At 39.6% G+C, this 23297-nt stretch overlaps 1 protein-coding gene across 1 annotated transcript in view; it reads left to right on the top strand.

Annotated features, from left to right (window-relative positions):
• Positions 1–3852: 3852 nt before the first annotated feature.
• The window catches only part of LOC115780236 (contactin-4), a 53327-nt gene continuing 33882 nt past the window's right edge, over positions 3853–23297 (top strand). The window contains 10 exon segments of the mRNA XM_075074370.1: positions 3853–3972; positions 7115–7238; positions 7566–7741; positions 10823–10918; positions 13586–13789; positions 14277–14379; positions 14528–14712; positions 16796–16938; positions 17050–17179; positions 17491–17644. Of these exon segments, the coding sequence (XP_074930471.1) occupies positions 3912–3972; positions 7115–7238; positions 7566–7741; positions 10823–10918; positions 13586–13789; positions 14277–14379; positions 14528–14712; positions 16796–16938; positions 17050–17179; positions 17491–17644 (1376 nt within the window). The 5' untranslated portion in view covers positions 3853–3911.

Below are 23297 nucleotides of genomic sequence, written 5' to 3'. Positions count from 1 at the left end.
GCTGTATAACAGGGATTTCTAAGTTACACAGAAAACTACTGCAGAGATTTAAAAATATGTTAACTTGAGGAACCTGGAGACTTTAGCTTTCTAATGCATGCCCTCTTTGCCTTTGCAAAACAAATCTGTGGCATTATTAATTTCTCCAACACTGACATTTCACTTGATCGCCGAAAATGTATCTGAAGGGTTCAAACACTGGATATTAGGGGTGTAGCAATTTTCCAAAACCACAATTAATACCTCGATTGTTGGGCCACAGTTTTTGCTGATATGTCGATATTTCTTTAGAGGGAAATTAGAAGAAAAGAAGAAAACAGAGGGAGTCTGTTTACCACAGGCCTGATCACTTGATCATGTATTTGCATTTTACGTGTTGACAGCTCCACATGTGTGCGTCACGATATGGGAAGAACTGTGATGTGATATTGCAGGCATTTCAGATTTGTTTAGAACAATTCAACAGCATACACACTCTGTCAACTGATAACTACAAAATGCTTTTGAATCTTTATTTCAAACACTAAGGAAACTTGAACGATAAAGATGTGACAGTTAATTTTATTTTAATCAAATTTTCTGAAGATGTTTATGCTCAGTATTTGAATTATCTTTAAGACTTCATTCAAAAATACTGTATAACACAAACATTTAATCAGCCTTCCTTAAATAAAGCTGTAGCAGCAGAAATAACCTTGATTTGACCAGGTTAAATAATAATGCTTTTATGGTGTATTGGTTAGTGCATTTACCACCTATGTGAAAGGTCCTGAGTTTGAACCCAGGATCGTTCAGTTTTTATTGTTTACTCAACAAGAATGTGTCACAAGAATATTGTAATTAGCTGAACAAGAAAACTCAAATTTTGTCTAAATGTGTAATTCTTGGTTAAAAAGTTGAGAAAAACTCAAACGTATTGAATCAAGTTTATTTGAGATTTTGAGTTTCTGGGTTGATTCTTCTTCTTTTTTTTTTTTTACAGTGAATTTAAACATTCACAGTATTCACAGCTGAAAAACTCGCCAAACATTTAGACTAACTGCACATCAAATCTACACAATGTTCAAGAGGATTTTGGGACCGTTCTTCTAGAACTGCATAGCTCATAGTAAAATGAGCAAATATGAATATATATAAGCCAAAATCTGGAAAAAAAAAACAAACTCTGTCCCAAATTTACCTACAAATTGACTTTTCAACTTTGTAACAGGTCAACAATTCTCAAGAACAATGACATTTGTTGTCATTACATTCTTTAAATTAATATATTTTTTTTATATTTCCAGCACAATGTATGGAAAATTTTACTAACTGTATCTCAGGGGTCAGGACATCCACAGGTCTTTGCCGGCGCCTAATAGTGTTTGTGTCTTGTTTTGGGGTCACAGTTTGGTTTGTAAATTTTGGGGTACATTTAAAAACAGATAAAATGTTTTATTTTTATTATTTTTTTATTTATTTCAATAATGCAAACAAGGGTTGTGTCAGCTATGCGGACTATGCTTTGCATCCACGAACAGAAAGGCAAATATAGTTAGCAAGTTGAAAGGGCGGGCTCATGACAGGGTTCCAAGTTTGTTATTTTGGTCTGGCCTGCTGATTTGACTTGTTATCAACACTCCATTCACATCACTGCATCAGTGACCTGTGGCACACACCTCATGCAGGCAAATACTTTGAGAACCTCAGTGTCCGAGTGCTGCAATTTGCATCAGTGGTTGCACTCCATTTCCAAGTCATAACTCAGTCAGATTTGAACACGTACAGTGGTCATGGCACACATACGCTAAGATTTGGTGTGACTAACTCTTTCCAAGTACATCATTAGCACAGATGTCATTAAATCTGCCTATAAATCAGAGAGGAAATCAGTGGTCTGTTTTCATATTTTAAGCTTTCTTCAGTATTAAAGTGATATTTGTGCATCAAACACAGTTTCAAATGTAAACAAAATAGGATTTAAAAAAAAGTTTCAAGTTGTAGCTCATATATTGTTTACTGAGTCCCTGGGGTGGAGCCTATCCCAGCTGTCGTAGGGCGAGAGGCAGGGTACACAGAGATAACACAGAGATGGACAACCATCCACACCTACCGTATGGGCAATTTAGAATCACCAATTAGCCTAACCCCACTCACTGCATGTCTTTGGACTGTTTAAGGAAACCGGAGTACCCTGGAAAAAAGCCATGTAGACACAGGGAGAACATGCAAACTCTGCACAGAAAGGCCCAGCCAAGGTGGATTTGAACCTAGGACCTTGTTGCTGTGAGGCAGCAGTGCTAACCATCACGCCACTCTGAGGCTAATACATGAAGCCAACAAAAGAAAGCAGGCCAATCCCTTAAAATACCTTAACTTTATGGCAGAAATAGACATGTTTGTAGTCTCTTAAGCTAATTTCCCCATTTATGGCTACTTTATGTTTAATTTTTATGTCACTCGGCAGTTTAAATTGGATGAAATAATGTGGGTGTAACGTGTGAGCCATTTTGACTCGTTTAGCATTCAGCTGTACTGAAGGGCTATTAAAGAAGTCATCTGTTTGTTTTTATGGAAAGCCCATATTGTTATAAGCCTGATTTTGCTAGCTAAAATTAACATGACAATCCCAGTGGACCGTAAATGCACCCTGCCGACCAAGCTAGCTAGCCAGTGCTACCCTCTTGTCCAAATTTGGTCAAATGTTCTTAATAAATAACTAAACCAAACCAAAATAAAAAGATGGTGACTGCCAAACTGCCAAAAACTAGAGGCTTCAAACCTTTAGCCCACATAACAGTTTTAATCATAAAGTCTATGAAAATCTATGAAACCAAGGAAAATCATGTAACAGGAGAGTATAAACATATGTACACTTATAGTAGATATACTATATCTCTTTTTTCCTTTCAACATAAGCACTAATAGTATGTCACAAAGATGTCAGGCTCTGTTTACACAGCTTTAAATCATTAGTCTGCTGTGTCCACAGACTAACATTTTCAGGGCAGGGGGAAAACAAGCTGTAACCACAAAACTGTCATATTATTAACATTCAGTTATGTTTAACTTGTAAGCAAACACATGCCTAATTACATATGAAGCAATATTAGCATTCATTACGAGTGTGACAAACTCAAGTCCACCACCTCCTGAGGTAAATATTGGCTAATCAGCTATAAAATATAAAATGCTTGTTCCCCCAGCTGTAGCTGACGACTGAAAACTCCTTCCTGCTGTGTTTAAAAGAAGGCACAAATGAATAAGAAATGAGTGAACCTAAGCGGTGACAAAATAAGTTGTGTTATTATTGTGTTACTTCTGTGTCACTGCTTCCACCGTCAGATGTAGATGATTGAGCCACTGATTTAATATAAAAAATATTGGTTCTTTGTAAGTAAACCAATTTAATGCAGCGGTATGTGTTATTAGCTTATTATTACATGTAATGCAACTTGACTGGTTCCCAAACCATAAAAGCTTATTTATTAATTCTAAGTTATTGCTGATAGTTCTTAGTTCATGACCCAAAGAAGCCTTTCTCCTATAGTTTATCTCTCTCCATTCATTAGTATTCCATGTGTGCACATTTAACACACATTATTTATTTATTTTTTGCTTGACTTCCTTTTGGTGATAGTGTATGTACACTAAATATCAGCTCCCCCATCTCTGGCCCTTCAGCATGGGATTTTGGCTTTGCTTATTTGGTTGAATGAATTATTTATGGCTCGCCAGTTTTCCACAAGTTCCATCCCTCTTTTTTTTTTTTTCCCCTCTAGCCGGCTCGATGTAGACTGCATCTCGTCATCTTCACAGCACCAGTTTACCCTCCATCTGTTCCAGAGCCAAACGGAGGAACGTTTGCCCAGGAAATATTCTCCACTCTCTGGCAACTGGATGGGAAGAAGGAGAATCTTTGACCTTGGAAAATGAAGATGTTGTTGCCATGGGAACTGTTAATCCTTCTGTCACTCAAAGAGTGCCTTGCCGGTGAGATGTCATTTGAAGTCGCCTTTTATAACACACCTAATATGAATACAGTACATCTCTCAAAGGAAGGGCTTTCCTTTTTCTGCTGCATGTTTAAGTTACCATTTCACATCAAACGGAATGAGAGCAACCTCAGAAGGGATCATTGTTTTAGTATTTTTGTTTATGGGTGAAATCTACCAGTTTGATCCACTATTTAACAGGAATTACTGGTCATAAGATCAAGTAAAGCTTTCGTGTGTCACTGTTTAGATTAACATTATATTGACATATTGATAATAGCTGTTAGCCACAAGCAAGAGTTCATATTTTTCCTTTCAGAGCACCTCTGACTCACGATGTGAATCACTGTTAAGAGTAACATTTGAAAGGAGACCAGCATCCTGTGCGGGACTCACTGTCTCTTGTCTTTTTATGTCTCCCTGTTTTATTATGCAATTTTCTTGCTTTATATCCAGCTGCTGCCACTTCCATGAAATGTGGCAGAGCACTGTAAAAATCCATACAAACTCTTTCCTTAACACTCATTTATTCTGTACTTCTTCCTCAGCAGCACGTGTACACAGTATGCTGAGGGGCTCTTTGGGCCGAGAGAAAAGCAGAGTAACATTAGAATTTACTTTCCTAATGCCTGCATGAGTTACAGCTAAGGCATTAAAATCTCACTAAGAGCTCTGAAAACGGTAACCTGTGCAGCGTAGAGATTTAGTGTTGACAGTCACATTTGAGGAATATACTGTATATTCAACTCAAGCCAACCGTTTACAAGGCATCAAGGAATGCATTTAAATTTATACAGCATATGGAGTGGGGTCTATTGTGTTGTTATTTATGCTTCCATTTCCATTGATTTAGAACCTCGACTCAAGTCAGCATTTTCACTGGGGCGCATAATGTAGTCTGCAGTCACAGAACAGAGAATAGAGGGTTATGCACATGTCACTACATGCTACACTCTACATGCACATACCGACTACAGCGCTCACATTTTACTTGCATTCCCAGGAAATCTAATTAAGGTGAATTTGTATGTGTGTGTTCGTGTGTGCGAATGGTCAGTCCGGTTGGTGTGTTTTCAGGGCAGGTCTGTTCTGAAGCATAAACACAAACCAGCCCAATCATTTCCCAGGTGAAATAGCCCGGCTATTAAAGGTTCATTAATTTGTTTAATTTAAAGGACATCGCAAACAGGATAAAAAATGAAGCACCTCCCTCAGAGGTTGGGGAAACAAGGCCCTTACCAGAGGCAAAGACTCCCACTCTCATTAAGATGATGGTGATGATGGTGTGGGAGGGAGCACTTTTTGTCCTAGTCAAGGTTAGAGACTGTATTATAAAAGAAAAGCACCTCATCCTTTCAAGTGCGCCAAAAGACAAATGAACAATTTTTTTTTCCAGAGCAGCTCGGTGTATGGCACACATGGTCAGAGGAAAGGGAGGGTGAGTGCCGCAGTGTGTCTGTGTGCATCTACTAAAGAAACGTCACATTTCACGGGAGTAATTAGTGCAATATCAGTTAATTACTCCTGTGTATTGATAGTTTGGCTGGAGGAAACCAAACGAACAAGCGTGACAGAGCAGACATGCATGCTCAAACAACATGTATACAGCTTTACGGGCTCTCGACTAATTAGATTATAACCAGAATGGGGCACCACTCTGATTATTGCAGCTCTCGTGGAAACATCTTAACCAGGTTATCCTACTTGCATTAAAACAAAGATGAAATAAAAAAAAAATTCAATTAGCCAGCTGGATTAGTTGTCCATCTTTCTAATTATTCTTGACATGTAATTCAGTTTAGACTAAATTCTGCTTGTGTTTTGGCTTTATGCACGTGCTGTAGCTTCAGAAAGGATTTGCACACCGTGTTGTCTTTCAGAGGTTAAATTTTAATGAAAAAAATGTCTTCCCATCAATCTACACTCAACAGCCTCCAAAGATGGAGCCGAAGCATGTTAGAAATCACAAACTGAACCCACTCATAGCTTCAACTGTGCTTGAGTTTGCCGTCGTTCACGATATGTGTGAAGTCATTAGCTAGAAAACACTGGTCTATAGAGACGATGCTTCTGAAATAATTCTACTCAAACTTTACTAATTTTGCATCATTGAAACTGAAAACGATGCTTAAAATCGTTGTCTGTCTCTGATTCTTACGATATGCTGCTACGTCAGCTCTACACAAAAGTACTTTAGACCAAAAGTTCTTCCTAGGATCCAGAAATAACTAGAATATTTTTTGTCTCCTGAATTTTGGCACAAAACTATTCATCCAATTTGAAATCAGGCTTGGATAAATTGGAATTTATCAAGTATGAAATGTTAAATTTTTTTTTTTTGTCTCTTTTTGACCTCTTGACCTTTGATTTGACCTTCGGAGTAGCAGAAAATCTGTAATGCTTCAAAGTAAAGTTACATGTTTTTTTTTTTTTTTAAACCTTGTGAAAATATGCCACAATAATATTTTATTTTCTTTCACAATCAGCTGTTGAAAGCACTGTGATTCATAGAAGTAACAGCAGTGAACTGCGACCTTGGAACAATCAAAGCTTTAGAAATAGTGTCATGGGGGGGGGGGCATGCCAGAAGTTGATAAGCTGATCATTATCTTGAGTTTTTAACCTCAGTTTAGTATGAAGAATCCAAATATTTGTTTAAATGAGCAATTAACTGTATGAAAGGCACCCTGTGTTAGTGTTTACTTAAGCTGTTTTTGCAACAATAATGAGTCGGTATGTTGTCTTTGCATTCTTGTAAGTAGAAAGATTGCATAACTCTGTCAGCTATGTGTGCTTTAAATGTATTTATGCACTGCGCATGTTTACGGACAGTGAATGTGCATGTAGATGTAGTAGAATGGGACTATCATAGACTCCACAGAGTGTGTCAGTTAGCCAAAATGCTTGAGGGTTATCTTTGGTTAATTGCTCTTTCATCATAATGCATTATCTGCCTCATGACATGTGCACAAGAGCGTTTATTAAATGCAGAATCTGCTCAAGGAGCCATGTTGACAGCTAATTATAATAGGTGTTAAGTTCACATACAGTTTTCTAAGCAATGAGTGGGGCCAGGGGTGGGTGGGGGGGGATTCATTTTGTGTCACTTGCATTGCACTCTTTTTTTTTTTTCTTTACAGAGAACACACGCCATGGTCCCGTCTTCACCCAGGAGCCCAGTGACAGTATTTTTCCAATGAGCACTGATGACAAGCAGGTGTTTATTAACTGCAAAGCAAAAGGGAACCCACCTCCGCATTATAGGTGAGTGGTCTGACAGCTTTTTGTTTATCTGCATAGCGGGAGTGAGTGTGTGGGATCAAATTTACAAAACACATTTATATTTTAATGGAGTCATTGATTACAAGTGGGGCTATTCGTATTTTAGTCATGGGTGTAAGAAAGAAACATGCTCTTGGGCAGCATCGCAGCTTATTGATGGTACCAGTGTTTCAGCCTTCATCAAGACTGGTTAGGAAATACAAAAAGAGAAAAGCAAACTAAAACAGATGAGGATATGAGGATTACAAGCAGTAAATAGTCATGAAATTATCCCTTGATGAAAAAGTGTGTGATGTACTGTCTGTACAGGTGGAAAGTGGATGGGAGGGACATAAACACAGACTCAGATCTAACCTACAGCCTTGTAGAGGGGAACCTGTTGATCAGTAACCCTCATGTCATCAATCATGGAGGAGTGTATCAGTGCATTGCCACCAACACATTCGGGACTGTTGTCAGCAGGGAGGCAAAAGTCCAGTTTGCATGTGAGTAGATTCTTATTTTTAAATATGCATATTGTTACAGCAGTGAAACATCCCACTCCCCTACTTCACTTTGCCTTGGTGTGATATTATGTGTGACTGAACAGAATGCAAATCAGTGAGAATGGGGCTGCAACCAATGAATAATTCCATTTATCTCTATTATAATTTCCCTGGTTAATCATTTGATTTATTTGGTCTTTAAAATATCAGGAGATGGTGAAAATCCCAGAACACAAATATCATATTCATCAGACCAACTGTCTAAACCCCCAAAATATTCTGTTCAATGCAACAGAACAAAAATTTCAGATCCTGGAACAGGAAATGGTTGGTTGGTGCTCGTATCACTCTTAATGCTTTGCTGGTGAGGCCGGTGAGATGATGTCATAATTGGGCTTTCCTACAGTATGTAGGAAAGCCCAATTAAATGAGAGACTGAGTATATAAGTGTTATATACTCAGTCTCTCATTTAGCAGTATTTTGATCATCGTTGGTAAGAAAGTGAATCATTTTCCTGGGGGTTACTTTCCATATAAAACAAACATCCACTACAATAAAGATTTAATTGTTAACTTTGTGCTCATTAAATGGCTATTTCCAGATTTATGGACTCTTCTTTGATCCATGATGTTTAACCTGCCAACATCTAGTGCTTATGGCAGCGGTTCCCAAACTGTCTATACTAACTACTAACAAGGTTTAGAGTCACTGCAGGTAGAGTGTGGGCTGCCAGGGGAAATTGGTTTGTTAGGAAATGAACAAATGACAGTTTGCTGATGTAATTGTTCTGGCCTTTATTTACAAAGATTTTTTTTTTAAATAGTTAATCACTGCTAAAAATTGTGGGGTGTGAACTTTTTTTTTTTTCCACTTTAGAAGTGAGGCAGACCAGAAGAAGTCTAACAATCACTGACGTGGAGGAAAACAAACAAACAATCAAGAGTACTGATTATAGAAGGCTCATACTTTAATACTTTGGTTAATAATAATGTTTCACTGTGGAAAAACAACTGTTGGAGACCGCAGCACAAACAAATTGACTACGACTGTGTGCAAAGAATTTCGAAGACGGGGGGGTCTGCAACCACTTACAGTCAGTAGCCTTCTTCAAAGTGACTTTTGTGAGACATTGGTGATAAAACACCAATAAGATACATTCAGCCTGCCTTCCATTTGCGATTGAATTGGCTCAAGCTGGCTCAATCACATGCAAAATTAAAGGAACACTTTTGAATCAGAGTATGGCATCAGGTCAAGCCTCCGGGATTATTGATCTGGTCAGTTAAGCAGCAGAGGAGGTTGTTAATCAGTTTCAGCTGTTTTGGTGTACTCATGTGCACTAGAGGGGCAACAATGAGACAACCCTGCAAACAGGAATGGTTTTACAGATGCAGGCCACTGACATTTTCCCCTCTTCATCTTTTCTGACTGTTTTTGTTTTCCACAAGTTTTGCATTTGGCTAGTGTCAGTGTCACTACTGGTAGCATGAGGTGATACCTGGACCCTACAGAGGTTGCACAGGTAGCCCAACTCCTCCAGGATGGCACATCAACACATGCCATTGCCAGAAGGTTTGCTGTGTCTCCCAGCACAGTCTCAAGAGCACGGAGGAGAATCCAGGAGACAGGCAGTTACTCTAGGAGAGCTGGACAGAGCCATAGAAGGTCCTTAACCCATCAACAGGACCGGTATCTGCTCCTTTGTGTAAGGAGGAACACGATGAGCACTGCCAGAGCTACAAAACCTCTACAGGCTAAGCAACGGCACCCTGACTGCCATCAGGTATTAGGATGAAATCCTTGGACCCATTGTCAGAAACTACGCTGGTCCAGTGGGTCTTCGGTTCCTCCTGGTGCACGACAATGCCCAGCCTCATGTGGCGAGAGTATGCAGGGAATTCCTGGAAGATGACTGGCCCACATGCTCGCCTGAACTAAATCCAATAGAACACCTCTGTGACATTGTTTTGTTCCATCCAGTGCTGCCAGGTTGCACCTCAGACTGTCCAAGAACTCAGTGATGCTCTGGTCCAGATCTGGGAGGAGACCCCCAGGACACCATCTGCTGTCTTATTAGGAGCATGCCCTGATGTTGTCAGGCATGCATACAAGCACATGGGGGCCATACAAACTACTGAGTACCATTTTGACTTGCTGCAATGAAATTTTGGCAAAATGGACCAGCCTGCTGCATCATTTTATCACTTTGATTTTTGGAGTGTCTTTGAATTCAGCCCTCTGTAGGTTAATAATTTTCATTTCCATCAAAGAATGTGGCTCCCTTTAGTTGCTAACACATTACCCAGTCCATATCAGTAATGATTTTTTCCCATTGAGATCTGATGTGTTTTCAAAGTGTTCCTTTAATTTTTTTGAGCAGTGTGTGTATATATATATATATAATTGCACTGACCTGTTTTGATAAAATACTGACAGTTGTATTTCTTGTTTGCATTTTTTTTATAGTTTTTAAAATCTGATTAATACAGAGAATAATTTTTCCTGTGATTTCCTGGAAAACCACATGCTCAATTCAAATATCAAATATAAATGCAGCAAAAAAATCATGTTAGATGGATGCCGTCTGTAACAGTAGGTGTGTTAGCTCTGCATAGTAGTCAGTAGCACTGATGGAATACATGAAGGAATGAAGACTGCATGTCTTGATTTGGAGGGACTTTTAATCAGTTGATTTCTGGTTTGACAACCGCTGATATTTGCTTACTCCCTCCTGGGACTTGATGGTATTTCTAAGACACTGGAATTGATATGGCTCCCCACTGCTTATTGTCTCATGCAGCACAGCAGCATTTAATTAAAGGGTAAAGTAATCTCTAAGACGCGATTGGAGAGGAGCATTTTGGCATACCCTTTGTCTGGTCTCTTGCGCACCCTGTGATATGAATGGGGGGGGGGGGGGGGGGGGGGGGGGTGCTGGATTTAACTTGTAAGCAATATGAACAAACTGGGAAATGCTGTGCAGAATTATAATGCCCTTCCCAGGATGTTACCTGTACATGAAATAAGTTATTACAGTTGCCAAACCCTGAAAAGTTATTGATTTATTTTGCACTCAACAGTTCTGCACGACTTCAGCAGCAAGCCGAGGAACACCGTGTCAGTGAGAGAGGGTCAAGCCGTGGTTCTGCTCTGCGGTCCTCCACCCCATTACGGCGGTACGGTGCACTGTCCCTAACTCTTCTGCATTGTCTGCTATAGTTTCGGACTCCTGCTTGCTTCAGCAATCTTTATTGTTCCCTTACTCTGCTGCTTATTATCTCACTGTAACATTGCGGGGTCTTCTTTGTTTTTATACCCTCCCACCTTCTCTTTCTGCAGCTCTCCTTTCAGAACTCTGACTTACTGTTTTCCACTCACTTCTCCTTATCTGTCAGACAGGGAACTTTTTATGATCAGCTCATACCTGCAGCTCTACCTGCCCAGACCCATGCCTTCATCTATAGTTCATAGCCTCATACTTCTTAACCTTGAGCTCACTTTTCTTGCCCATATGATCTGTGACCATGCTGTCATCTATAAAGTCTCCAGTGCTCCACTTCCCCAACTGTCATTTTTCTTTTTTTTTTTTTCCCTGGATGTGGGCAGGTTATCTGTTGGGTAATAAAGGCTGCTGGTGGCTGCTGCGGCCGCGGGAGCGTTTATCCTGTAGCACAGCTGTGAGTCGGCTCATGTGTCTGTGTGCTACTGATTAGCAGACCCTCAAAGTGGTCCACACTCCTGCAGCCATTCGATGCCCACCAGCACAATTTCACGCCAGCATACCAGCCTTTCTCCGCTCTCTGTTTCCAACTGAATCCCGCTGCCACGTGGGATTCCACACTTTAGCAGTTTGCCCTCCAGCATTCCCTCCCTTCCCTTTTTAAAATCCTCCATCTTTTTATTTCTCCTCTTAAATGAAGCATAGTCAAACATTTGATGGGATTTGTACGATAGTGATAACAATAGCTAGAGGTGTTTTAAAATTAAAAAAAAAAAAAATGGTGCAAAATGGTGTTTTTTCCCCTTTAGATAATGTCAAAGCTTCTTGAATACTTGTTGATGCACCACTTGAGGAATACACTGATGCACCTTATTAAAAGAGGAGACATTTGAAGCTTTTCTGAGCAATCAATAGGTAAGTGGCCTAAAAGGAGCTGCTCTGAGAGTTAAACTCTGTCAGAGGACATGAGATTATGTGCCTGCAAGTCCTCTGTTGCTGTGAGACTGCAGCTCTTCAACAGACCCACTCTCTGATAGTCCCTAATCATGAAAGGTCTGTCAGTTACTGCCCTGACTTTCCTTGTAATGATTTTAATTCACAGCTTTCCCTGAAGGAAAGCAAGTGGGATTTTTTTTGCCGTCTGCCCAGTCAAAAGGGCTGACTGCAGAATGTCATGTGTCTGATACGGGAGGGCTGCACTAATAGCAAAGTTCATTCTGCATTCCCTGCAGACACTTCTCCCTCTTCCTAGGTCTCTTTGTCTCTTTCGCCTTTCTGTGTGTGTTTTGCACTTGTACATCGACATCCTTCCTTTGCACGCTTTATTTTGACACGAATCTTTGTTAATCTGTGTGATAAAGGTGTAGATCAATTAGAATTGTTTTTAATATACAGTATAATACAGACTATAATAGTAATAATGTTAGAGACTACTAAGCACATGTGATGTTGCATGCTTTCATGTGTTGCCACAGTCCACATGCTCAACAGATTGGACAGAAACAATGAATCCCACCAAAATAGCCAAAAACTGGTCCCAGTGCTAAGTTCAGCTTTTATCGAACCTGCAGTCCTTTGCTGGAGCCCCCCATGATGACAGCCTCACTGAGCAAGTCACTGATCCGAGTCAAAATACAGAGGCTATTTTATTTGCCATATGTCAACATAACCTTAGCCCATCTCTCAACGTTTCCCGCGTTATCTAACCTTTCGGTGGCACCCAGTCCCATGTCACTTCGAGCCTGCTGAAGACAAAACATCTTTAAAAATAACATACAAATGTAAACTTAAAAGTTTAAAAGCAGACAAATAATCTTATGTGCACTTGAATTTTTCCACCAGCTGCACATTTGTTGTTTGTGGAACTGACTCAGAATGAACTATCGTGCCCATATTTATGATAATAAAATAATTTCATCCAGTCTTCTATCCTCTAAATAGGTGGGTGCTGGATGCTGGGTGTACTACAGCGAGTTTATCACTGTTTTTTTGTTTTGTTTTGTTTTGTTTTTCCAGGGTTTGTGGACAAATAAAAAAATATGGAATATCACCAGCCGTGACCTTTGAAGTCATGTTGTATTTTTTCAACAGAGAAATTAAATATCTCAAAATGTATTTCTTTACATCTCCTGATAAACTACATGGACTACAGTATTTGACGACACCTCTTAATGTTTGTTTTCAGGTGTTTTCAGTCCCATTGCCACAGGTGTATAAAATCGAGCACATAGCCATGCAGTCTGTCTTTACAAACATTTGTGCAAGAACGGGTTGTCCTAAAGAGCTCACTGAATTCAAGTGTGGTGCTATAATAGGATGACACTGTTGCAACAAGTCAACTCTTAAGTGGCATTATAGTGCTTAGAAGTTGCCAAGGCTCTGCTGACTTAATAACAGCAGAGCACCAAACCTCCTCTGGCATTAATATCAGCACCAAAACTGTGTGCCAGAAGCTTCACAGCATGGGTATCCACAGCTGAGCAGCTCTTGTAAGTGTAATGTGTAGGTGACTGTGTACTTTTGTCCATATAGTTTGTATATTACTGATCTTGCTGTTCTGGTCATTCTGGGAATGGGACTGGAAAGTTTATCTCTTTTATGCCTCACTGTCTTGTTATTTCAGAGATCAAATATTCGTGGGTTTTCAATGGACAGCGCAGCTTCCTGCAACAGGATGCCCGTCGTTTCATCTCTCAGAGGACGGGGAACTTGTACATAGCCAAAGTCGAAGCATCGGATGCAGGGAACTATACATGTGCAGTGAGAAACATGATGACCAACTCAACGGTGTTCAGCTCTCCAGCCCCAGTGGTGGTACGGAGGGATGGTGAGCATCACCAGTCCATCTTGTGGTTATCTGTCACTAGCAGGGCATGCCTAGGAGATAAAAGTGTAATAGTGGTTTTGCTTTTACTTCAAAGTGATTTTTTTTTCACCCTAGGAGCTACACAGGGTTATGTTTGAGAGAAACCCCTATCTATTTGCATGTAGGCACATATTTATATAACCCAAAATGTAGTCTAAAGTGACACAATTGCATGCAGGCACACACACACACACACACACAGAGCAAGGAGCTTGCCACCCATCAGGACCATTTATGTGTACCACTTCAGATTTCAGCTGAGGCAGATATGTAATCCAAACTCATCCATCCGCTTAGCCAAATGCTGTTCTATGTGGTGTTAACACATGGGTTCACTCTGTCCCTGTGTCATCTGCACCGCAGCTTTCATATCCACTGTGCATTACAGAAGCTGCATGCCCTTGTTTTGTGTTTTAACTGCTATGATTTACTTTCATGCCTCACGTAGTAGTGATGGGTGAATACGAGCCAAAGATCGAGGTCCAGTTTCCTGACACCGTTCACGTGTCCAAAGGATCATCAGTGAAACTGGAATGCTTTGCCTTAGGAAAGTAAGTATCACAAACAACAGCACGGTGCACTGTAATATTTGCAAAGTACCTCCTCTATTACAAGCAGACGTGGCAGCAGTCTTTCCGATGGTGGTGGTGGAGCAGGAGTACGTGGCCTGTGTGACCTTTTTGTGTTTGACCTCTGCAGCCCTGTGCCTTCCATCTCATGGCGAAGAGCTGATGGAAATCCACTCCCTGGAAAGATTAAAATCAACCACTCCAGTGGGGTTCTGGAAATTCCATATTTTCGCCCAGAGGATGCCGGTGTGTACGAGTGTGTAGCCGAAAACAGCAGAGGACGAGATGTTGCCAGAGGTCAACTTATATTCCACAGTAAGGAAGACAAAATATTGTACTTATTGTTCATTGGAAACTACATCTATTTTTTTTTCTTTTTCAGGACTATTAAGAGCTTTAGTAAGACCTGTAATTACCAGAAAACAGCCCTTTTATTCCTGTATTATTATTTTTTGTTGTTCTAATGAAAGGCTAATAAGCGTAATAATTTTGACTAATATTGCCTTATTGTACTTGCTTTTTATGATCATAGCAAAAATCCTCCCAGCATGATCCATATTTTTAAATGAGAAAATTAGATTCCTGTTCTGTCAGGATAATTTGCCATCCCAGAATCTGACTGTGGAATTCAAAGACTTCTGTAGAAGTCCTTTATATGCCATCTGTGAATATTCATATTTAACTTCCAAAAGCAGAGAGATGAGTCAGTGTCTCACCTGCTCCTGTGTGCTGCATTAGTAGTGAGAAGGATGCATATCAGCGTCTAAACTAGATTCAGGATTCTTTGTTTTGTGCAGACCTTGTGTACATGCCGTGTGGATTCTGAGGTGTCTAGTTTTGACATCAGTAGTGCTAAAGATTAATCCATGAATGGCTGTTGACACAAAGCTGCAGTAATGCCAGGCAGGTTTGTTTATGCAGCATATTTCATATAAATGCAATTCAAGGTGTTCGGCAGAATGAATTCAAAAGGAGATGGAGATGGCATTGAAACACTGTCACGATAAAACATAAAAAGAACAAATTCAGAAGAGAGAAAAAACACATTTAAAAGAAATCAAAAGGTCAAAAGTGGAACTAATTAAAGCTTAAAGTTTAGTCAAAAGCAGGAAGGAATATGAGTTTTTAACCAGTACTTGAAAGTAGTAGTGAACAACAGCTGTATTTTGTTGCAATTCAAACTGCAGGTCAAAGTAACTGAATCGTACAACTTAGTGTTTAGTTACCAATGAGGGGCCATTCAGTTGACAGTCAGAGATGCCGCATATCTCGGCTATAAACCAAATCCATATTCCCCAACAATCTGAAAAAGCTGAAGCTGATCAAAAGACCATCACACAAGTTTGACTAACTTGAAATGGAAGCTCAGACAAACGCTGCACGGAGAGCCGGTTCATTCCTATGATAGTAGGAATACTGGAGTTAAGCACCTCAGAGATGCACCAGGTTATGGCAGCAGTGAGAACGGTCTCCATCTCAAATCTATCACATATGGACACTTGTAAAAAACCCTTAAACAAGCAGAGTATTTTTTAAATGTGCAGGGTTGATGTAGTGAAGGGGCGTATCTTAAACTAACACACCTTCACCTATTCTCTTGAGAGTTAGAATAGTCTTAACTCTGTAGAGTCTCCTTGGGTGCTTTTTTTGATACCCTTTTAGGTTTTCGAGATAGATTATGTTAATGATTCCACTCAATGACCACATTGTGCATAACTTGAAAGCCTTTACTGTTGGTCGCTGAAGAATCAGTACCATGCACTATATAACTTCAGAAAGATTAGGTCCTGTGTGACAGAGAGGGCTGCTCAGCTCTTTGTACAGAGGTGTCATCGCTCACCGATTATGCCCTAATAGTAGAGCTGTCAGAAGGCACAGTAAAACCTCTGCAAATGGCCCAAACTTGTGGCAGCATGTCAAATCTACAATCACCCAAAGACAGCTTGTGACACGCTACCTTTTCTTTTACTTGCCACTCCCTGTGTGTTGGCGACAGATAGGAAGTCAAGCCACTAATGAAGTCAAGTCACTAATGCTCAACTAGAAGAGACCAGAAGCCTGAACACTGGTATATGTTCCTTTTTCTTCCGTACAATAACATGGGCGACTTTTCTGCGTTCTCCCTTTTTGGAATGAGTTATTAAACTCAATTTTGCCTTCTCAAAAAACTTTTTTTGACAGGAGTTCCTCATTTAAAATATTCTTTCTCTTTCTCGCTTACTCATAATTGCTGAGGTCAATTTTGAAATGTCCAGATTTTTCATATCAGGATTGATTCTAGTAGAGCTACACTTCTAGGCAATTGATTTTTGAATTTATAGCACTGGTACTAGTACCACTATATATTCATATTCATTCATAGTCAAATATTCATAGTGATTATTTTTTTTCACTGTAGATGCAGAACATCTACAGTGGGTCCAGACACTGAAAGATGCCCACATGGCAATTGATGCTAACCTGCAGTGGGAATGTAAAGCAGTAGGTAAGCCAAGGCCTTCATATAGATGGTTGAAGAATGGCCAGCTACTAAAAGCAGAGGTAAGACATCACCAGTGTGAGTGCTACACATTTCAAATTAATTAACAATAAAAGATAAGTGACATTTTCTGGCAAATCTTTTTTTTCTCTTGTTTTTTTTTTAATGTTCAGGGGAGGATCCATTTGGAAGCTGGCAGACTGACCATACCCAAGATTAGTCTGTCAGACTCTGGGATGTATCAGTGTGTGGCGGAGAATGAGCATGGATCTGTCTATGCCAGTGCTGAGCTCAAGGTTGTAGGTAAGCAGCTTTGTTTGCCCCTGTATCCAAGAGGCAAGGCAAGATATTCTGTCTGTACAATGTGTTTTCATTGGAATTGAAATACTTCCTATTTGAAAGTGAATAAATAAGTAAAAACAGGCTAAACTAGCACCTCACTGAGCCATGGCCTTGCACTTTCATTTCCATAATTATTTCCTACAATGAGCCAGTCTGCGGGTGAAATATAATTTCCATAATTGCTGGTGACGCGCTTGACATTTTGGCTGATGCTCAGCTGTTGTACCTACGCAAAGCGAGACAAACGGCATCAACACGGGTCTCTTCCCCAGCCTCACCGCCTGACTTCACCCGGCGGCCTGTGAAGAAGTCCACGGTGATCCAGAGGGGGGGTGAGGTGGTGCTAGAGTGTCGCCCCCACGCTTCTCCCAGGGCCACAGTCTCCTGGTGGAGAGACGGGGGGAAACTCCTGAAGGACAGTGAGAGGTAGGGTATTGTAAGCACCACTGCACAACCCACTGAAGGCATTAATTTCCAGAACCGATTGTTATTTATGCTTCTGCTCAAGGGGACTTTGGAGCCAGTGTTGCATAAAACTTCCTTGTGTGTGTGTGCGTGCGTGTGCGCGCCTGTGTGTGTGTGTGTGTGTTTTCATTTTTTTTAGATAGACACCTTCTTCACTTGGATATAGATGTTGGTTTTCTGCTGACATATAGGAGTTTTCTCTGCTGCTGTTTACTGCGTGTGTGAATGAGGCCATGACACTGAGTCTTATCAGTTTTGCAATGCACAGAAAGAAGAGCAGCGTATGATTTAGCCGTTTGAAACTTCAATGCATCGAGGCAGGAAAAAAAAAAAAAAAAAAAGTAGAACAGAGATGCTGTCAGGACACTGTCTGTGTGAAAACCACAGAGAAAAACAATCTGATTCCATCTTTCAGCAAAAAAAAAAAAAAACCCTGCACCTCGGGCTACATGACAGGCCGCACCGTGTCACGATTTAAGGTCTGAGGCGACACCTACGAGCTAAAAGAAGCAGTTTGCTTTTGCATCCAGCCTGAGCAGAGACTAATACACATAGGATGAGCCAAGCAGAGTTCAAGCGCAGTATGAGGTCCGCTTTCATTAAACGCTGGATGAAAAAGAAAGGGACATAAAAGGTCACATAGTGACGGCAAGATAACTGGTAGACAGGCTGCAATAAAACAATCAAATCATTTTCCTCCAAACTTCACAACAGTTTAGCAGTTGTCAACAACCACTGAAAATCATTTTTCTTGCTCAACATCAGAGCTGCTCCCAACTGCAACTCCCACTGTTGATGCCACGATTTTAATTTAATCTGATAATATTGGAGCGTTTAGATCTTTTTTCTATGGGAATGAAGAGCAGCACTGGCAGTCTTGTTTTATCCGCCTTTGTCCCATTGTTCAGTATACCCATACATCATCAGACATGAAATTGAAAGCATGTCTTTTGTGTAAAACACCACAGCCTCACACTGTATCATTAACTTAATGGGTTCAATTTTCTGTTAGTGCTTCGCCTCCTTGCACCGCAGCTTTAGTGGCTTACAACACCTTAACATGAAGGGAGGCTTTGAAATATAAAAAGGGCAAGAGCCGCAGTTTTAAACACGTCCTAACACTAAGTTTGGCAGGAAGTTGGATTTTTAATTGTATCCTAAGCTTAGAGTTCTAAAATCATAAATTTGGTCATAACAAATTAAAATATGACCTCAAAAGAATGATGAGATTTATTTTATACCACAAACAGGCTGTTTTGTGCATCGATGTCACAATAAGGCAGTCATTAGCCTTAAGTGTTAATCGACAACTTTATTAAAGGGAAAATGTTTGTAGTGCTGTTATCTAGAATTTCTTTATCTGTTAAATTTATACAAATAAAAAAAAATTTCCATATGTTGGCTATGTAACCAACCAGAATAATGTTGTATGGAGGAACAGTATGATTTTACATTTGTCCTTTATATAATAACACTTGTTTATTTAGTGTTGTGTGGATTATTAAAGGAGACCTGCTATGCTTTTCCTTATTTCCCATCGCCTTCATGCTTTTTACAATGGCAGATATGAAGGGGTTAAAACAGTGAGCTTCTGTGTGAGTAATCCCAGAGAACCGATAGCTCAGGCCTCAAAAAGCTCTCCTCTTTGCTATGTGTGAGATGGCCATGTAAGGCACAGAGGTCCATCTGTGAGCGCAGAACCCCCACCCACCTGCAGTTCCAACATTGAGAATGGCTTCTCAACCAGTTTGTGAGGGGCAGCCAATCAGAAGAAATCTGGCTTATATGCAGGTGGGATGGAGCTAATGTGGCTCACTTCATACAGCGAACAAACTGAGCGGCTGCACTACAACCTCGTACAATATAAATAATGTTTTGAAGTGTCACTCGTGCAGAGCTACTTTAGAATAAAATCTGGAGCTGGAAACGAGCAGATTAACTCCCTCTTAACTATTTCCAGCACTCATGTACTGAGACCAGACTGAATCTGCTATTAAAATGCTACTTGTTGCCATTTTTTAAAGGTGAGTGCGTCTTCTTTGAAGAGGCCGCTCAGTCCAACCATGATTAAAATTGATGTAGCAGTAGTTTCACTTCTCTTGCAACGTATCTAGAGGTTCCACAGCACTAGTGTTTAAAGTGTTATAAGGCTTTTATTCACTCTGTATGTTACAGTTTTGGTAAGGCAGAAGTAAAGGTGTTGATTTTCAGTCAGCCTGGTGATGGGTACAAGGATACTTGTTGTATTTCAAAAGTCTCAGAAGTGGCTGTGATTCATACAGCTCGATATTGTTCATTTTCCCTGAAGAAAAAAAACAAAAAAGATGGTCACCGGCTTGAAACGAGAAGCAACATTGTTCCTCTTCCCTTTTAAATCAGGGACTTATTGTTGCAGAATTTGCAGAACATTCTGACTGCACTGCCTCCATTTTCACTAGAAATTACATATGTGCCACAAGTGAAAGCTTCACGGGGGGAGGAAAGTCTCAAAAGGCCGCTTCCTTTTTTCATTATTGTCCTTTTTACTGCTACTGTCACTCATGCACACAGCAGCAGAAAAAAAACATGTCTCTTCATCTGTGGGGATCTTAATTGGTGGGTTGTATGCTAACCTCAAAGACCCCACCTGCAGGCACCATGACCAGACTGTAATATTCCCCCCTAAAATTGGCTTCCACAAATGCTTCAAAATGTTTTTTTCTCATTTAGCAGGCTCATGTTTCTTAATCCTGAATAACCCTACAGTAGAGAAAATGTCTTCAATTGAACTCGACAGTTCAGCACAGGGAATTTAATGCTTCTCGAGATCAAATGCATCATTTCTTTTTTATCCATTACCCTAGAAATTTATTCTCATAAACAAAAGAACTTCAGAAATCTTTTTTTGTTGAGGTAAATTCCTTAAATTTGGCTTCACTAGAAAACATATTAAAGGCAAGAACTTTCCCAGGTTCGGCAGCAGTATCTAGTACACACTATATTTCACCAAGTTCTTGTATAAAATGGAACTGCCTGTGGTGAACCTTTGGCCAGTTTGCTGGGAATTTGTTTAAACATGAATGCAGACAGTTGAAACAAAGTATTTTACTTTAACTCGCTGGCAGTAGACTTGAGCAGAAAATACAGTAATGGACACAGTTCACTCATTATGGCACTTACATTTGAATTCATTTTTAGTAACTTGTAACAGTCATATATTCATATGGATTTAACTAGAAAAGAAAAAAAAAGTATTTAAATTGGTAATTATCTCATGTGACTGAAAATCAACACTACCTCAAGGCCCTCAAAGTAATTATCTGAAACTTTTCAGGGTCCAAAATATACATGTGTGATCCCAAAAACCTCTCAGATTTGCACATTTTCTTCTAGCTTTTAAGGTGCAAATACTAGAAGACAGCCTGTGTTCAGCAAAATACGAAAATATTTTAGGTAGAATATTGTTTCTACTCATGGATTTTTACATTTTACTCTTTCCTTAGTTAAGTAAAATCAAAAGCCTTTCTGCATCTGTCTTGTGTCACTTCTGGAAAAGTTCAAAAGTTCCTCCAGACCAAAGATATGCATGTTAGACTAGTGAGACTAGAAATGTGCTATAGACATACCAGTGCATGTATTATAATAATAATAATAATAATAATAATAATAATAATAATAATAATAATAATAATAATAATAATAATATAGAAAATAAATCAATGGGTACCCTTGTAGCCAGTTTTGTACCTTTTTGTGTTACATTAAGCTAAAAAATTGTCACCACAAGTTAAAGTCTGGTCACTGTAAGGTACGAGCCACACGCCTCCTGTCGAGGGTGTAACAGCAGTAAATCAGTGACAAGGTGTTTTACCCCTGAAGGCACAAGAAGTGTGTATCTTTGATGAACTGTCCATTCTCCTTGGAAGATAACTATTTAAATAAAGCAGAAATGGATTCTTAATAAATGTCTTTTGTATTATAACACATCAAAAACATAGTACAAGATACTTAAAAGTAAAAGTACACTGGTGTAAGTATCACATTTTTATTGAGGAGAACATTTTAGATGCCAAGAATTGACCAAAGTGCTGTTTTTTGATTTGGGTGCTGATTAATGCTCGTTTCAGACAGACTGTGAAGTGTTTTACCTGCTTTTGAGCTCCTGCTCCGATCAATATGTACAGCAACATTTACGTAGGCTTTCCTTAACTCTGCAGACCTGCCTCAACATGTGACCTGTGGGATTGATTAGTTATCATATTTTCCATGTGCTGGTCTTGAGTAAGGGGAGAAAAATTTACCGAGGCATTGCCTAGGCAGCACATTTGAACAAGACTAGAAATTCACAGCTTAGAACGCAGTTTGTCTACAAAGTAGATAGTTCTTTACGTTTCTGTTTGTTTTTGCAGCTCATTGCTCCTCGGGTCATGTTCTCAGTGTGCCTCCATCACTCAGTGTTTGAAATTTTTGTCAATAAATCAGCGCAAAGCACCCTGTGTCAGACATGCTCCCTGGGTCTCAGCTTGGCCCGAGTGAATACATATTTATTCTTGGAAGCCAATATGAAATTGTTTGATTTTTTTTTTGAGCTGGCTGCTCACAGCATTTGTGTTTGATTTACCGAATCCAAAGGTCACAACAGGAGAGCATTATGTGCCGCATTTATGCATGTGTTTATATGATTTCCCACTTCTGTTTTCTGAACCAAGGTGGCACAATAAATTCCGGGGTGTGATGTAAAGTATTACCAACAAAGGTGTACGGTTCACAGTCTGAATAACTTTAAAAAGTTGTTTTGGTTTTTTTTTTTTTCATCCGCTCATTTTATCATTAAAAGGTTGATTTAGTTATTAAAGCCTTCCTGAGCCTTTCCCCGATGAATGAGCTGAGAGAAGATTGAGTAGATAAAAATGTTTATAAACTCAGCCGAATCATCTTCAGCTATTATGTGCTCTTAAAGCAATTAGTGCGATGAGCTTATTTGGCCTCGAGTTTCCCCTCTGAAGCAAAATACAGGTTACGCTGGCTTTTTATTGACAGCTCTCAGGAAGCGATACCTGCAGACTCTACTCTGCAACTGACCATGCTGATATAATCTTTTGAGAAATTTCTTCATTTACAATCATTTTATTTTTAAAATCCTATGTAATTCACATGCATATGTATGTGATTATTATATTTATATTATGCAGAGTACTGTGCAGAAGTCTCGAGACACAGATGAGGATTTCTTTTTTTTTTCTAACGTTCAAGCATAAAGAGGCACCTAACTCAAGGGATGAACCAGTGTAGTGTCCACAGATAACAGACAACTCAACAAAGAGCCAATTTTAAATTGTATCTTTAGGCACTTTGTTGCTAGCAGCTTGTCGCAAAAACACATTATTTGCTACCACAGTTTGACAGGCATAAAATAATGTCTTTGCACCAACAAGGTGATTCCTAAAGAGCTATTAGCTGAAAACTTGACATGTTGACATGTCTCGGCATGGTGAAAATGGACAAGAGGAAGAAGAAGTGGGAGATGAACACTATCTGAAAGTTGTGTTGTTAAGAAATTGAAAAAAGAAAAAAAAAATCCAGCAAAGACCTGACAGGACCTGAAAGATGCATCGGCCATTCAGCTAATCCATTT

Source organism: Archocentrus centrarchus, chromosome 5 (genome assembly GCF_007364275.1).
Source record: "Archocentrus centrarchus isolate MPI-CPG fArcCen1 chromosome 5, fArcCen1, whole genome shotgun sequence".
NCBI lineage: Eukaryota > Metazoa > Chordata > Actinopteri > Cichliformes > Cichlidae > Archocentrus > Archocentrus centrarchus.
Note: the sequence above shows the minus strand (reverse complement) of the source record. Positions and strands in the feature narration are given on the sequence as shown.